At 40.9% G+C, this 17,486-nt stretch overlaps 1 protein-coding gene across 1 annotated transcript; it reads right to left on the reverse strand.

Annotated features, from left to right (window-relative positions):
• Positions 1 to 1,714: 1,714 nt before the first annotated feature.
• LOC121283784 (protein shisa-2-like) lies at positions 1,715 to 17,163 on the reverse strand. Its single transcript, XM_041198496.1, has 2 exons — positions 16,061 to 17,163; positions 1,715 to 6,311 (listed from the first exon to the last, which is right to left on the reverse strand). Exons 1-2 carry the CDS (start codon positions 16,389 to 16,391, stop codon positions 5,749 to 5,751), a joined length of 894 nt encoding a protein of 297 aa, XP_041054430.1. The 5' UTR covers positions 16,392 to 17,163; the 3' UTR covers positions 1,715 to 5,748.
• Positions 17,164 to 17,486: the final 323 nt, after the last annotated feature.

A 17,486-nucleotide genomic window follows, 5' to 3' on the forward strand; every position in this document is an offset into this window, starting at 1 on the left:
TGATAGATACAAGAAAAAGTTAGTGTTGTCCATTTGAGTATAAGAACCCTTTTGATAGCATGTTTAGTCTTAAATCACCTCACTGATACTGAAAATTAACTTTTATGTGTGGAATCTCATTCCTTGAGATGTTAGAGATTTTAAACATTAATGTTTTTTCAATCGTTTTAATTTCTCTCAATCCAGTCTTTATTCTCTCTCTCTTTTTGGCTTTTGGTATTAAATATTCTAACTTGAATAATTTAAATATCCTGTTGCAGACTGCGCTATTCAGAAATGGTTCTTTAATCTGATTGGTTAAGGGGATAACAGTATTTACATTGTTTATATAGATCCTAGATGCTCTGGAGAGGGTACTGCGCTTTTTGGATGGTTGTTTGAGAGGACCAGTGCAAAGTGCAAGTGTTCACCGCTGACTGCAAAATGCCTATTGTGTTAAAATGGAGAGCCTGATGGATAAAGGATGTGTACAATATAGCGGTTATTAATGAGTTCTGATAAGCTACCATATTTTGTCACTGCTTAGCAGTTTTATTCAAAAGGCTAGATTGACATGAATAAGGTAGTGAATCATCTGACATTACACCAAGAAAAGAAAATATTGGCAAATCCTATCAAACATAAGTTTGTTGTATTTCAATCACAGAAAATCACAATAAAAGCAAAAAAATAAGCAGGTCATCTAGCATTTGTAAAGAGAAAGTGAAATAGGTTCTCAATGTGCCCCCAACAATTTTCCCCTGATTGCTACAACTTTCCGAACTGAAATCATTCCTCATTTTGGGCCCATTTCAAGAGGGAACTTCTTTTGTGTGTTTTGTCTTTTTTGAGATGCTTGCTGACTTGTGTACTTTTAGCTTGCTCTGTTTTCATTTTAGATTTCCAGCATTTTTCTTGTTAATGTGTCCTTGTTGTTGTCACTCCACAAGCAGTTGTGTTTCAGATAGCAGGAGACTTACACAAATGAAGACAACTAAAAATTCCATATAGTGAAAATCAGGGTTAGAAGGAAGCCCAAATGTTCTAATATGTTTGATTTTAGCAGTTCCCAATCCTAAAAGAAAAGTCTGCTTGAACTGACAACTGGAAAAGATCCATTTCAAATTGGGTTATTTGTCCTTGTGAACAAAACCAACATGGTTTAATCTGCTAGGAATGACCTTTGAAAACTTCAGTTTAATTGACCAAGCTTTTCAAATGTAAAATATCACTTAGCCAGCCCAGCTAAAGTGGAGAATGCCCACTACATCAGGATTTCCAGTTTTACATACTTACGTGACCAAAACATGCCCTTGAATAATCTATCACTAAAGGAACCTCCTTAGAGGATCTAAAAATTAAAAGAGGGAGAAATATCCTGTAGGCCCTACCTCTAGCAAGGGATATTTCCTGACTCAGCAGACCCTCCTGGGTAGAAAATGCTCCATTAGACCCAATTTTCACTCTGGGGAAGGGCAGATGCAAAAGAAAATTGGGCCCACCAGCCCCCGGAAGCAAATCAAAGGCAGCCATAGTGGCAGCTGAGCATCAAGGCAGGATGGTTAAAAGGCCTGCCTTAGTTCTTTGGGACTTTGTCCCAGTTGTTTGCTTTAGGACCTCAAGCCCTCATCTCAGTTCCGCATCTAAGTTCTGCCCGTTTTGCAAGCTCCACAACTCTGGGAAAATCCGAGCCAATGTCTCAATTTAAACATCAGATAAGAATGTATGTTGCCACATAATTAACAGTTTATTATGAAAATGTAATTTTGGTTCTGTATCAAGAAATACACTTAAATGTCCTTTGGAATATTACAGACTTGTCTGTACTGTAGTCAGTGGTATATTTTACACAAATAGTGTACAACATTAGCTTAAGGGAAATACAGAGTTCAGTTGCTCTTTCTCTTGCAACATTTCTACACAAAAATTATTTTTCTTATTTCTATATTACAAAATAAGCTGTAGCAAAGAGTTTCACCTGAGAGGGGTTCACCGAGAAATCATTGAGCACAATGTGAAGTGCACACTGACCGCTATGGCTCATGAGGCTCTGTACTTTTGCAGCAAGTGCTCATTTGGTCCAACTTTCTTAGCTGAACAGAAAATTGGACCAAAGCCAATAAAGTTGCTCCAGTTCCAAAGACTAACAGAAGCTCTGTAGTCTCCTGGGCCAAGAATTTCCTGTTCATTTTGGGTTAAATTGAAAGACTGTTTTAGTCACTGATTAACACATGAGAGGACAGCATTCTAACATCACTATATTCTGAAATACTAACTTTTCCCTGAATTTAAGTTGTGCAGTGTCATGAAACATCAACATACTACCCGAGGTCACCACAGCATCCAGGTTTGACTTCCTATTACCTATCCCCACAACTGATTTCACACATTGTTGTGGCTAGCTCATGAAACACTCACATGAAATTTGGAAAAGGTTGGGATCAGAAAACCGCCTGATTGCGCATGGTGAATGAACAGGGTGGAGTGGAGAATGGAGGAGAAAGTGGAATGCTTTGATAAACTCATGAAAATTAAGAGGAAGGAGGTGTGGGCCCTCAAGCTTGAGTTTACATCCATGTTTTCTATTTAACTTTCCTCTGTAGGGAAGAATTAAATCAGTGTCAGAAGGAGGATGGAAAACTAAAGACGAGCCTTATACTCCCAACACTCAAATGACTCCTGGAAGAACAGCAACTTCATAAAGGACAGCCATGTGGGCTGAACTGTTCCATTGAACAATGCCATGAATGTTTGGTGGTGTTGGTAGGATGGGGGGCTTGGAGGTGGGGGGAACAAGAGGTAAAAATAAAGACACTTGTTTTTTCAATAATTCTCCAAAATACAGAAAGGAACCATATGATTTTCCACAAAGCAGGACATTCTGTTTGTAACTATTGCTGTATTCAAAAGAAATTAAGTATGACATAACTGAATAAATAATTTTCAAATACATGTCATATAACCTCTTACATCAGCTAAGTACAACAAATTCCCTGGTATACAAGTTAACCTGTTAATTGTTTTGTCATCTTTACATACATCATTGGATTCTCTTGTATAAAGTTCTCTTGTTTGCATAGGTTTCACTCTCAATGCAAATAATGAATAGATGTTTGGATTACTGAAGGGTTTAATTACATTGTCTTATAAATGGTAACAGTTGATTTTACAAAAATGCATTAGTTTTAAAAAGAAACTTATGATGGATGGCCTCCACACCCAAATGCTATCCCTAAGGATTTCTGCACAGAGAGTTAAATGCATGTTTTTGCTGCAAAAACTGAAATAAAGTTGAGTATACATTAGTCTATACTTCATTCATATGGCAAGGTAATCCAGTGTAAAAGCTGCTCCATCATTGCTGTTCGTACAGTTTCTACCACAATATCAACCATTAAAATCAGGGAGTATATACTGCTGCAACTTACAAACTATATTTTACAGTACCATTTCAAAAAAGAACCAACATTTGTGTCCTGTTTTGGAATTCTTTTGAACATTTTGTTGAAATGTGAATATTATAAAATACAGGTAACTTAAATACTATAATATTTGAATATTCAAAACAAACCAATTCTGAACTAAAATCTCCAATTGCTGTCTACTGGTAAGGGTTCCAATAAATACAACCATCACAAGTAAAATTCCTTGTACAAATTATTTTAAATAAATGAGAAGGAACTAAACACTGGATTTATTTGGAAAATTCTCTGAATTAACTGAGAACAATGACCAAATTAAATTTACTGAGCTGGGAACTGACACAACCTCGCAATGGAATTAAAATTAAATTTCAGGTTAATTTATTCTTCCTTCAAAATTTATACAACTATGCAATTTTAGACATACTTAGCTGCTGAATGAAATGAAGGCAAGTATGAACCCCTTAGACTATAGTTAATTTATCAGAAAACTGTCAGATGAATTTGATAAAAGGACTATGGCACTCTCCCCTACTGTTGAATGGATTGCCATCAGCAGAATTGGCCATGTAAAGGCAATGTTTTTCCACTGCTGCAGCCAAGGTGCTAGAAAACTTCACAGTTCAAATTTGTAGTCAAACTCGCTTAAGATTTAAATACATTTTTTAGTAACATTCTATATGTATTTGCATTTTCCCTTTTTTTTGGACTGAATTGTGATCCTGCACAACCAACTGAAATTTGGTGTACCCAAGACATTCTCTTATTCTCTAAAGGAATTGACTGACCATTTTTGAAAGCAGCAGTGTTGAAGTTGGCAAGTATAAGACATTCTTGACAATCAGCACATGGTTTTATGAAATAGAACTGTTTTCAGTATAGAAGAGGGATACACAGTGTAGTCACTTATCAGAACAGTTCTCTATTTAATATAGTGACCAGGCAAGATACAGCTCAAATCTTCCATTCAGGAATGGAACCCCTATTTCTGACCCTTATCAGACAAAAAATAACCACTTACCTTGCTCTGATTTTTCTGGGCAATCTGCCAATGGAGGATCCTTCCAAACTGACTCAGCGTAGAAGATGTCAGAGGGAACAGATGGAAGAATCTGAGCAGAAGCCACGCACTTCACCCCCCTCCCCCCTGGCCCCCTTTTTACAGCACTAGCTGCTGTGTTTTGTAAGTAAAGAGTTTACATGTCCCAAAGCTACAGAGAGAAGGTAAGTGTGTAAGGGGGTAGGGTGGGTGAGCTAAGTGGGTAAGGTGGTAGGGTTGCAGCTGCGTACAGTGATGAGATTGGGTTAGGGTGGGGGTCAGGAGGGTAATTCAGGGGGGTCGGGGTGTGGAGTCAGGTGGTGAGGTAAGGTCGGGTTGGAGTGTAAGACCAAGGGGCCGGGGGGGGCATTGAGTGATGAGATCGGGTCAGCTCAGGTTGGCAGGGGCGGGGGGGTGTGGTGGTGGTGGTGAGGGAGTCCGTTGTATGGTTAGACTAGGATTTCTATCTTAGAATTCCTAGGTAACTATCCAGGTAAGTAATTTGGAACTGTCCGACATCTCCAACTCTAACTCAAGAGTTGCAGATTTTTTCAGAGGATGCTGGACAGCAGGGGAATTGCCCATTGGAAGTTCAAACACCCCAAGCAATTCCCACTGAGTCAGTGTTTGGACTTCTGAGCAGTCCCATAATGGGGCTACATCCGGTCTCCAACTATCCAGAGCCTTGAAGATCTGGGCTGATGTTTTACTGCCCACGCCCACTGTGAACTCTAATGTGTGATCATCAGTGCAGTCACACTGTCTTCTTGTAAGCAATGGAACAGGACTAGCTGCACGGACTGCCAGAACCATCAGAGACAATATTGACTATCATGTACATCCAGTTTTCAGTGGGGCAGGACTCATCAATGGGCAACACTGACCAATGTACAATCCCATTTTTGTACATGCTATAGTACCCACCACCAACAGTAACTCCAGGTAGCACTGACAATCATGTACTCTCAAGATCAAGAATACCACCAGGTATACCCAGGAGCTTCAGTAGGGAAGCACTAATCATCAGGTACTCTCAGGATCAATATAGGGCAGAACTAACCATCAGATCCTCCCATGAGCATCAACATGACAGCACTAACCATCAGATAGTCACAGGATCATCAACAGGATAGCAAAGTTTAAAACGTTTTTTCCATGTACACATGATAAAGATTTTTTTTGCCATCTCACCTGAGACAAATTTGACAAACTAATTGCTTACAAAAGGCTCAAATCGAGTTATGTTTCTCATATTTCAAAAAAGTGGCCACCTCATAGCAGAAGTTACAAAAATTGAGAAGCATCTTTCTAAACAGTTACTGTTGTATACACCATCTGTTCGGTATTCCCACTGACGTGAGGGAAGGGAGTCTGCATTTGTCGAAAACCATTCTGCAGTCCATCTATGTAAGGAGGAGTAGGGGTCATTGCCAAAGAGTCATGTTGAACAGCATAACCCAAATACTGAGGGTGTAAAAACTGAGCCTGATGTGGCAAAATCTGTGGAGCTTGCTGGCAGTTCATCATTGAGAAATTAGGTGGCATATTCAAGTATATATTATTCATTGTCCCTTCTGTCGGCAGACAGCAGTTTGTCTGTGTCCTTAGAGGGGGAGCCCGAGCCCCTGAGTTGGCACTAGAGCTGGAGCTGGCAGCGGTGCTGGACTGCCGTGATGAGGATCCTCTGGGATTGCCAGAACTTGAGATCATAGGGATAGTTTCCATAAGGCGATTTTCTGTTGGAGCTCTGCTCTGTTGTGGTTCTTGCTTGGGCTTGAGGCACCTGCAGCAGCAAGCTGCCACAAATGAGCCCACGATGACAAAGGCTACAAACACAGAGCCAACAATGAGGAAAGGCACATAGATCGGCACTGGAGGAAAAGAAATATACAATGTTATTAACGAGCAGGTATTACAGGAGCAAAAAAACACAGCTGGCAATAGATGCTGAATACATTCGTCACTACTATAGGCTAACAGGAATGATGTTCTCCTAGCCTATGTGTAAATGACAGTAATACTGAACAAACAGAATTAGACAGGCGGATGCAGAAGTATAAGGATATGAATATATTAAGATGTCACAATGAAACAGTAGATTATGTGTTACACAATGAGATTTCCGTTTACTTTCTCCAACAGTTAAGAGAACAATACATGACCCATTGGAACGTGCATCTTATGGGAGGGCTTCAGGATCAGAAACGACTCTTGCAAATATGCCGCTAGTTGGTCAATCACTAATATGGTTAGTTTTGGTAATGGTCAATTATGAAATTGACTCCAGGCTCATCCACCATCCTGTCTGCAGGCAGCAAAATACATGAAAGCTGCAACACAGAACCAGGTCATTGGGCCCAACAGGACAATGCCAGCACTTAGGCCCTGCACAAGCCACATCCTCCCTCTCTTCACCCAATCCTATCAACATAGCCTTTTATTCCTTTCTCCCTCATGTGCTTATTATCTTCCTCTTCACTGCATCTATGTCATCCGCCTCAACTACTCCTTGTGGTAGCATGTTCTGCATTCTAACCACTCTCTGGGTAAAAGAAATTTCTCCTCAACTCTCTTTTGGATTGGTGGTTAGTAATGCTCAGAATACAACTGAGGAGATGGAGGGGGAGAACTTTGAGAGGAATTCATAAACATTTGGTGTCTTTTACCAAATATCCTCCTAGAGCTACAGTCTGCTGCTTGTAACGAAAGGAATGAGTTTCTAGGCTCATTGAACATTTATACATTTTCTGCTATTTTGCCTGCTTTGTGAAATATAGAAATAGAAATAATTTCAGAAAAAAACTTTCAGAATTATACAGTATTGTTACTCAAATATTTTAACACATTTTAGACTAGGTTTACTTCAGAATGCAAGCTGTTCTGATGTTTAGTTGGTTGATTTTCATCACTGCGATGAAACAAGTTTGATAAGAAATTGCCATTCCATAAGCTGCATTATCATTGCATCAGTTCATGCAGACAATGCATTACACTATTCCCATTTCAGTTCTTTGATTTGAAGATCAGATTGGATTTTATTTGATTTTCAGAATGTATTCCAAGTACTCTTCTGGTAGATATATACAGTATTTGTTACCCATGCCCATTTAACCTTTTGTGTCCGTTTCAATGTGGATTACAATTGCTGCTGTGGACCGCAGCCAATTACTTCTCGTTCTCTTTTCTATAATTAGCCCCTTTCCCTCTTGGCCGTCCCACCTTTCCTTTCTCCCCTCTCGCCAACTTCACACCAACCCCCCGCCCCCTCCCTCACTACATTCGCTGATCCCTACCCAAACTAATCACTACTCCTCAGCCTTCCTACTCTCCTGTCACAGGTGCCCCACTATGCCTCTCTTGGCATAGGCCAAAAGGCCCACAGGTGTTCTAATCAGTAGCAGCCCCAAATGTTCCATTCTCCTTTCTTGTTAACCTTCCCAACTCAGGAAACTCATTCCCATCCCATTTAACCCACACACCGCCTTGGGCTCTGCCAGTAGATGAACAATCACCACCCCACTCTACATTTTCCTTCAGAATGTCCATCCATTCAAGTTCATCCTGAAGAGTAAGTATAACCCGTGGCTTCTTTTCTCTATTGACTATTATTTCTTTAAACTCCTATACCCTACCCTCTACCTTTAAACAAGAGTGAGGAGCTCATGGATTTCTTTGCCACCATGGTACAGGCCACCCATTGAGCTTCCTCTACTGCATCTCTCCTCTTCCCCTTGCACATCAAGCCAACTTGCCATCCTACTTGAATCCCCATCTCCATCCAGTGTCTTCCCTATCTTCCCAGACCCTTCATCACACAGCTGAGACCAGCCTCAAAGGATCAGACAGGGTCTATAACAGACAGCTATATGCCTGACCCAGCAAATTGGAAGTTCTGCCCATAATGTGTAGATAGGTGAGTGTAAACCTCTAACAAATTGATGTGAGATGGACAGTGACATTTTTATGTTTCAGCCATCTTCCTATAGCTCAGTTGGTGATCTGATGTGAGCGTATGGTGCCCACAGATGATGTCACTTTCTGCCTGACTGGCAGAAGCTACATTTCAAGTTTCTTTCCTCTTTCAAAACATTTATTCTGCCTTATTTTAGAATCTATATAGTTTCTGCTTCCAGCACTAATAAAGCATTTCATGTTCTTTATGTTAAAAAATCTTGTAACCACTTTGTTCTTTTTGTGACAATTTTAAATTAAAATCTAATTACCGGCTCACTGACCAGTTGTATAGTTGTTTCCCCTTGATCATCTCGATTGCGACTCGTCCTCACTCTCTATTCTAATAAAAAAGCCACAGTTTCTCTGATCTTGCAGATCTAATGCTTCTTAGTACCAACATAGTAAATCTCTACTCTCTAACATGGCCTTGGCATCTTTCTTGTAATACAGCACTTAAAATAGGACACAATATTCCAGTTGTAGCATAACCAATGATTTGTACAAGTTTAGCATTGCTTCTGTGTTCCCCAGTTATTACATGTGGAACCATTCTCCCTACAAGCAACAATCCACCAAGGGCTCATACCAGCAATGAGTGAGAGGAGATTCTGAGTGAGAGGCAGCCCTAGGATTTCAGCCTTGGTATCTAATTGAAAGTCAAATGAGCACCAGTCCAGCTTTAATAAAAACTACTGTATAATCACAATGGAATTAGACACCGGAAAATTTTAAGAGTTTCCATTTAGTGCGGGGACACAAAAGCAGAAAGAAAACTCTCTAATGCTGCCAGTGATAGCAAGTTTGAGTGAGAGAAATCTGTGTGAGTTGTAAAGGGCTTTTTTCACACAAGTGAAACAAGATCTGGAGCTCATTGTCACTGTCATCAAATATTCGGTTTGTTTTACAAGCTCACATGTCCAGATGGATTCTCTATGCATGGTGTCATAGAAAATCCCTATGCATGAAAGGTGTTTTGATGCAATGCACATGAATGCCAGAAGTTAAGATCCATTTATTTATCTCTCAGCTATAATTAGCTTTACATTTTAACCATGCAAGTATTCATGCTCTACTAGTAAAGTTGTGTCATTAGCATTTTGGGTATTTTGCCCAGTCTGAAGTCAACAGTATAGCCTACAAAAATTCTCATGCACAAATTCCAGTACGTGTTGAGGCCGGAATGACCTCAAAGTTCAATCCTCAAAATGCAGCTTAAATTATACCATTTCTTACATTTATATGGCACCTTATCACGTTGTGAGGCATTTTTAGATTTTTCACCAAGGCTCCTTAGACAGCACCTTCCAAACCCACGACCTTTACCATCTAGAAGGACAAGGGCAGCAGATAGATGGGAATACCACCACCTGGTAGTTCCCCTCCAAGTCAGTCACCATCCTGACTTGGAAATATATCGCCGTTCCTTCAGTCACTGGGTCAAAATCCTGAAGCTCCCTTCCTAACAGCACTGTGGGTGTACCTACACCACATGGACTGCAGCGGTTCAAGAAGGCAGCTCACCACCACCTTCTCAAGGGCAACTAGGGATGTGCAACAAATGCTGGCCCAGCCAGCGAAGCCCACATCCTGAGAATTAAAAAAGTGAATTTGGGGAGTGGTGGCATAGTGGTATTGCGACCGGACTAATATTCCAGAGACCCAGGGTAACGCTTTGGGGACCCAGGTTCAAATCCCACCATGGCAGATGGTAAAATTTGAATCCAATAAAAATCTGGAATTAAAAGTCTGATGATAACCATGAAACCATTGTCATAAAAACCCATCTGGTTCACTAAAGTCCTTTAGGGAAGGAAATCTGCTGCCCTTACCTGGTCTGGCCTTCATGTGACCCCAGATGATCCACAGCAATATTGTTGACTCTTAAATGCCCTCTTAACAAGGGATGGGCAATAAATGCTGGCCTAGCCAGTGATGCCAACATCCCATGAGTGAATAAAAAAAACTTCTAAAGTGCACTGACGAAATGCAAGTGCACATGCAAAAGCCATTCTACACGAACAATGCTCCACAAATAGAAATGAGATAACTGAACACCCAGTCAGTTTATCTGATGATGAATTGTCCATAAATGGAATAAGGAAAAATAGTAAAGCACATTGGTTTTCATTCTGAGCCTGGTAGCATCAGGACTGCAAACTATTTGGATCCTGTGCATGATACCTAGTGAAATTTGCATTGCCGCTGAATATATTCTCGGTTGATGGAGGCTTGACAGTATAAAATAATTTCATGGGGCCAAAGTAACTGGCCCAAATTACAAAATCCGCATTAGCATGAGTGGAACTGCAATTATCCTTGAATCCAAGCACTAAAAGCTAAAATAACAAAGGTACAATCTAATATTTTCTTAATCCTTAGCATTTGGATTCTATTCTAGGTCACACTCCAACTATTGTTTCAAATTTCGCTACATTATATAAAACCAAGGAAAGATGGGCTGGGAATCCCACAGTTGTGTCTTTTACCAGACTAATCAAATGACTGGGCTTAAGTTATTCCCTTTCCATTCATTTACTAGTGTAGATTAATTTGTTGGTATGGGAGGGAAATTAATTTGTTTGTCTGCAAGATAGTAGCATTAATTTCAACAACTCTTTCTCATCAAAAGACAAGAGTAACAGACTTTAAACATAATGATATTAGATAGCCTATTTTAACTCATTTGATCAAAGGAGAAATATGCTGAATATTGTATTTAAGTTTTTGCATTATCAGTAGTTCAGTAAAAAGAACATCCATTGCCCAACCTAGCTAACTTATCCTAACTTAATTTGGTTTACATAAATAAATTGTATGTGGGATATTTTTTGTGTCCTTCAATGTTGAAATGTCACAATTAGAAAAACAACTATTTATTTTACTTTTTGCATTTAATGCTCCCATTAAACCATTTCATGGGTTAAACAACATGGGTTAAATATCACTCTCAGCTGTACCTGCAGTGTATCTTAGCCCCGATTTCAGAAGATTTCCCCATGCACCAGGTGTGACATTACCATTTTTCAAGTCATTCTGAAAAGCCTAGCCCCAATTAGGGAATCCAGATTATTTTCCCTTCTGGTTCTGCAAAAGTGGGTTAATATATTTATGGCAGTTATACTGATGAAGGGCAAACAGATACAAATGACCATGCAGCCTGGGGTTTCACAGGTTCCAGTTTATCTTATTTTGCAATGATTATACCAGATAGAGATTTTAGAATGATCCATATGTCTGATATGCCATACAAATGGAGTATAAGTGAATGTCAATTATGAGCCATTTGGAGCCATGTATCTCAAACATTATAAATTAGATTGAAATATGCATGAATATTTCACAGGTATACTCTCTTTACAGGTATACTTTAAAAAGTGGAATGTTTCTCATTTCTAGTGGAATCCAGTTTGCAAACAATACTGTTAACTAATAGTCACTGTTCCAAAAGGAGTGCAAAACATTTTATGACCCGTTGGTGTGAAATTGTTTGGCATTTCCTTCATACTGTTTTACACTTCATCTGATAGTTACAACACTATCTTCACAATAAGCTAGGAATCCAAACATTAACAATTTCACTGGAACTACCAAATGGGAAACTTCAAAAATTCATGCACAATACCACAAACAAGGGTTAGAGGAATTCTTGTTCCAACATCAATACAAAAGCAAAATAATGTGAATGCTGGGAACCTGAAATAGAAACAGAAAATGCTGAACATACTCAGCAGACTGGTAGAATCTGCAGAGAACGAAAAAGAGTTAACGTTTCAGGTCAATGACTTTTCGAACATCAAAGCATTCTGGGTGAACATCTTGGGCAAACATTGGTGTGTTGCTTTATCAGTATTTGGTAGACTTAATTTTCTAAATCACTGTGGCTCTGGATTTCATAGAATTATAGAATGATACATCACAAAAGGAGGCAATTCAGCCCAACAGATGTGTGTCGGCTCTTTGAAAAATCTATCAGATTAGTTCCACTGCACTTTCACCATAGCCTGTGATTTCTTTTCCCTTTAAGTATTTATTGAATTTCCTTTTGAAAGTTACTACTGAATCTTCTTTCAGACAGTGCACTTCTGATCCCAACTCGCTGAAATGTACTGCCCAGAACTGAACACAATATTCCAGTTGAGGCTTGACTGGTGTTCCATTTGCACTTCTTTCCCCTGATGATAAAAGTCATAGGCTCCTTTCATGGTCTTCTATTCTGCTGTTGTTTACTACATTTTTGAGGTTTGTGTCCTCTGCAAACTTTGAACTTTTGAACTGTATACCCAAGTCCAGGATAATAATATATACCAAAATGATCCCTGGGGTACATTGCTGTATACTTCCATTTAGTCTGAAAATTAATGTTCACCAATACTCCCTACTTTCTGTCCCTTAGCCTATTTTGTATCCATGCTGCAACTGTCCCTTTAATCCCCTGGGCTTTAATTTTCCTTACAAATGTGGTGCTGTATAAGCACCTTTTGAAATTCTACTTACACAATATCATCAACACTCTTTGTTATTTCATCAAATAACTCAATCAAGTCATATGATTTGATCAATGGATCTTTCATCGTTTGAAAAAAAAATTAAAGACCTGTAGGTGACATCATTACAGGCAAACTGCTATTTCAGTTAATATGAACTAGTTCATACTGGAATACAGACTACAAAATGTTTCAGGTGAACCAGCTTTGTTACAGAAAGGTGGTCCTGGGCTCACTATGAACAAAGCATTTGGAAAGACCTTACAACAAGCAGGGATATGAAATATGAAATGAGTATATACTAGTCCTTGGTTTGTTCAAATCACAGGAGGCTGGGACATTTGCACCAGTGTCCTATATTTGTATTCCTTTTACTGGTGATGAAATCATAGATCCTCTTCATGATTCTTATTCTGTTGCGAGGAATGAGGTAGGTCATTTTAGCAATGTAAACACTGGGAGCTAACACACCAGCACAGCCTCCTGGGATCTGAACTTAGCAAATACTGCTGGAAAAGTACCTTTTCATCCTATCAGCCTGGCTAGACTTCAACCCAGTTCCCAACAGGTAAAGTGACACCTTACAACTCACTCCATTATCTAATTCCTTAATGTCTCTATCATTAATGAAATATTCCTAACTTGTTATTTTCAATTATTTAGAACAAACATATAAGATCCTGAGGGGTCTTGACAGGGTGGATGTGGAGGGCATGTTTCCACTTGCGGGAGAATCTGGAACTAGGGGTCGCTGTTTAAAAATAAGGGGTCGCACAGTTGAGACAAATAAGGGAAAAAATTTCTCTCAGAGGGTCGTGAGTCTTTGAAACTCTCTTCCTCAAAAGGCAGTGGAGGCAGAATCTTTGAATAATTTTAAAGCAGAGGTAGATAGATTCTTGATAAGCTGGGGGGTGAAAGATTATCGGGGGCAGGGTGTGGATGGGCAGGAATGTGGAGTTTGAGGTTAAAATTAGATCAGCCATGATCTTATTGAATGGCGGAGCAGGCTCGAGGGGCCGTGTAGCCTACTCCTGCTCTTAATTCATATGTAAGGCATTAGCTGTTATTGTCCTTGCTTTCATTGACATTCCTAATAAAATTGATAAAACTCTTGAGATACAACCAGGAGATTAAACTTTTTTCCCCATACTAACCTGTATTCTAAACGGTAATGGCCTATGATCAGATATCTGTCAAAATGTTGCTGATTGACTCCAGAATAAGAATTTCATGTTAGATCTATTGCCACTATAGTTTGTTATTTAATCACCTTTAATTGTTATAGCTTCTCATCCTGCTCCATGCTCCCATAAAAGGTCACCCTAATACTTGTAATAAACTTCTGTTTTCAGATGCTAGTGAGTGCTGGGTAAACTTACCAAGCAGTGTTCAATGTCCATAAAAAAAATACAGGAATGAAAAGTTCATTCTTTCATTGTATAGACTAATACAGTACAGGTTACCGGAGTTCAGTCAAGTAATATAGCATGTGGTCCATGAGGAATCTGGAGGGTGAAATCCTTCAAAATTGGACGAAATGAAAATAACTTGAGTTTGGGTAAGGGCACCAGTCGCTTTATCCGGAGGTTCAGATATAGGGATCGAATTAGGTACTATGCTCCAATATTCGCAGTAAAACCCCGAATGGATCAAACTGATGGTGAAACAAACTGTGCTAGAATTAAAAGGAACTCAACATGAGACAGACGGATTCGTTCACTGCTTGACAAAATAACTCTTTGAGCATGTGGACATTTCAAGAGCTGCAACACGCAAGGAAGTAAATCCCGAGTGAGTTAAAATGATCTCGCTCCAAATAACTTCTCGTTCCGCTGGGGTTGGAAGCCATGGGAAAGTTACGATGCCACGTTATTTATTTTGTCTGGTTAATTTGTTGTGTTTTTGTCTGGATGTTTTTGAGGTTTGTTTTACTTTCCGATCACTTGTGTGGTCTTTTATTCACACTGAAATGCACCGTTAAACATATTACAATAACCCACTGAATTGTCTTAACCATTGCAATGTTCACTTTCTAGTAGCCTGGACAAGGCTTCACTTTTCGATATCACAAGGTGCACTGGTCTAACACTTTAAAGCCCAGAGGTTGTATTTTGTATGTATGGGCTTCGAGACAGAACCGATAAGCTAAGGCTAAACAGACCCTTCCTACACTGATAACGTGTGCATCTAAAATAAAGAATGTAGCCGATTATTTGCTATGCCGATGAATATGAATGCGTTCACTAATTTACAATTGGGAAGTACAAACCGTAACAGAGTGAATGGTATCAACTTCCCGGCTGTTAGTTAGTGTTAGCTAACGTGTGGCCATGATCATCTTTCTTTAACATGCATACCCTGACCTCGCTACAACCAATTATCCGCGATTCGGCCTCACTTTATTAGCTCCGAAACACTGTCAGATTGATGTGGACCTGCTGTCTGGAAGTGACCAGCCCACGCTGCAGCAGCATGAACAGCCCTGACTGTTATTTGCCTGGGATTCCCCTCGAAAATTACTCGGGTGATTGACGAGTTTCCTACAGTGTCTGTAACTCGGTACATGGGATTTAATTAGAGGATTCGCAATTCTACCTCACACGCAACCGATCCACAAGCTGTGTGAACAATCCCAGCTGACTATATCTGCCGCTTTCTCAGTGCACGGGGTTCTTTATAATCTTGGCGAGAGATTAAAGCTGCCGAAGACACAAACTTTTCTGGGACACACCAACTTCTTAATATGACACGGTCACAACGGGAACAAACAATCGACTTTCTTTCCCCTCCTTTTTTTTCCTAGGCTAGTCTCTGTTGAAATTTTCCGACTTTACAACTTCCAACAGTTTTGTTTTGGTGACGGTTGAAATGTGACCAGGTTCCGTCCCCCCCACCTGGCGAGGAGGCAGAAAGGAGGAAGTTCACTTCATTAAACTGAGCTGTTGCTGGCCCTCGTTACAGTGAATTTACAACACAGGAACGGGCCACTCGGCCCAACGAGTCCTTGCTGGTGTTTCTGCTCCCACATTACTTCATCTAACCCTATCAGCATGTTCTTCTATACCTTTACCCCTGGTGTATTTAGCTGCCCCTTAAGGGCGTCGATCGTCGCCCGATGTTCCCTTTTATGAAAGTATTCTGAACAGTGTATCCTCCAGTCCTCCCCTTCCCCGCCCTCTTACCTGCCGAGGAGTTACTGCTGTCTCTGCCCTCGCTGCCGGCTTGGTCGTCGCCGCTGACGGCCGGTTGGTCGTTGTTACAGTGGCCCTGGTCCAGCCTGGCCTCGGTGCTGGAGCAGCAGTAGCGCAGGGAACAAGAGCCACAGCAGATGGTGGCCGAGCCCGCGTCGAAGCGCTCGGGACACTGGAAGCCTTGGTGCCAACTCCCCTGAGAGTCCAGCCAGCCGTGGCAATACTCCCCGCTGCCGCTGGCCGGAGCCGGGCCCGCCAAGGAAGCAGCGAGGAACAGGAGGAGGCAGCCCGGGGGCAGCCTGCACCTCATCATCAACCCCATCCAAACGGCTAGGAATCACAGGTCAGGTCAAACAATAGAGGCAGGCAACACAAACACACAATGCAGTGCCCTTCGCACGGACTCCCTCCGCTCCTAAAACATCATCAAAAGTTCTGGGATCAGAAAAGAAAAGCCGAGATACCCCAGCGTCACATCCACTAGGAAATATGTTTAAACAGCAAACCAAACTGCAGGTACATACATTTCACTCCCCATCTTCACCCAGGGCAGAGAGAGTCACGGTTCGCAACAGAATTTAATTTAGTTTTTGGTTTTCATGAAGCACAGGAGATAACACATTTCCTTTTGCCAACATATTCACGTTGTTTCTTGGCTCGGAGTAGCAACAAGAAGCAAAACAGGAGCGACTTCTTTCAGGAAGAAATGAAGCGTCGCTTCAATCCAAGTCTCCAGGCGCCGGCGATCGGCGGCTCCCTCCCTGTCTACAGCCAAGACCCGTGTGCATCACCTCTAACTCTTCCTTCACTGCTCACAATGATAATCCGCCAGACCCGACTGGAAGACACTGTTGCTACTGCATTTTCGCACAGGGTCCCTGAGCTACATCTGTGCCAAGGGCTTGTCAACTTTTCTTGCTGCAAAAAAACCCAAAAAGCCCGCTCTGTCTGTTAGCACGGACTCTGGGAGATTCTCGCCTCTTTTACATCCATGTGCTTGGATAAGACTGGCGATGCTGCAGCAGTCTCAGCTCCGAGGCGAATGTAACCCTCTGAGCTGCAGTATCCCAGTCGCACTCGTTCCCCCACCCTCTGCCTCGTCTCAATGCTATAACTCTCACCTCCTACAATGACTGGTCTTCACTGTCTCTCCAGCCTCCTCCACTTCATAATATAGGGGACTTGCGCACAGGTCTGAGTCTGCGTGAAAAAAGCACCGCCCCATGGGAATTGGAGTTTCTTCAATGACCAAACTTATTGTGCGTGAATTCAATCATCTGCCATTTATTCGCTGAGCGGGATTGATGTTTATTAAACAGCTAGTCTTACAACAGGATTCGCTAGAAATATGTGCGATGTTTTTTTAATATGTTCGAACATTCGATGCATTTCCAGGTGGGGCTTAAACGACGTTTCG

The sequence above is a fragment of the Carcharodon carcharias genome, chromosome 11, assembly GCF_017639515.1.
Source record: "Carcharodon carcharias isolate sCarCar2 chromosome 11, sCarCar2.pri, whole genome shotgun sequence".
Lineage (NCBI taxonomy): Eukaryota > Metazoa > Chordata > Chondrichthyes > Lamniformes > Lamnidae > Carcharodon > Carcharodon carcharias.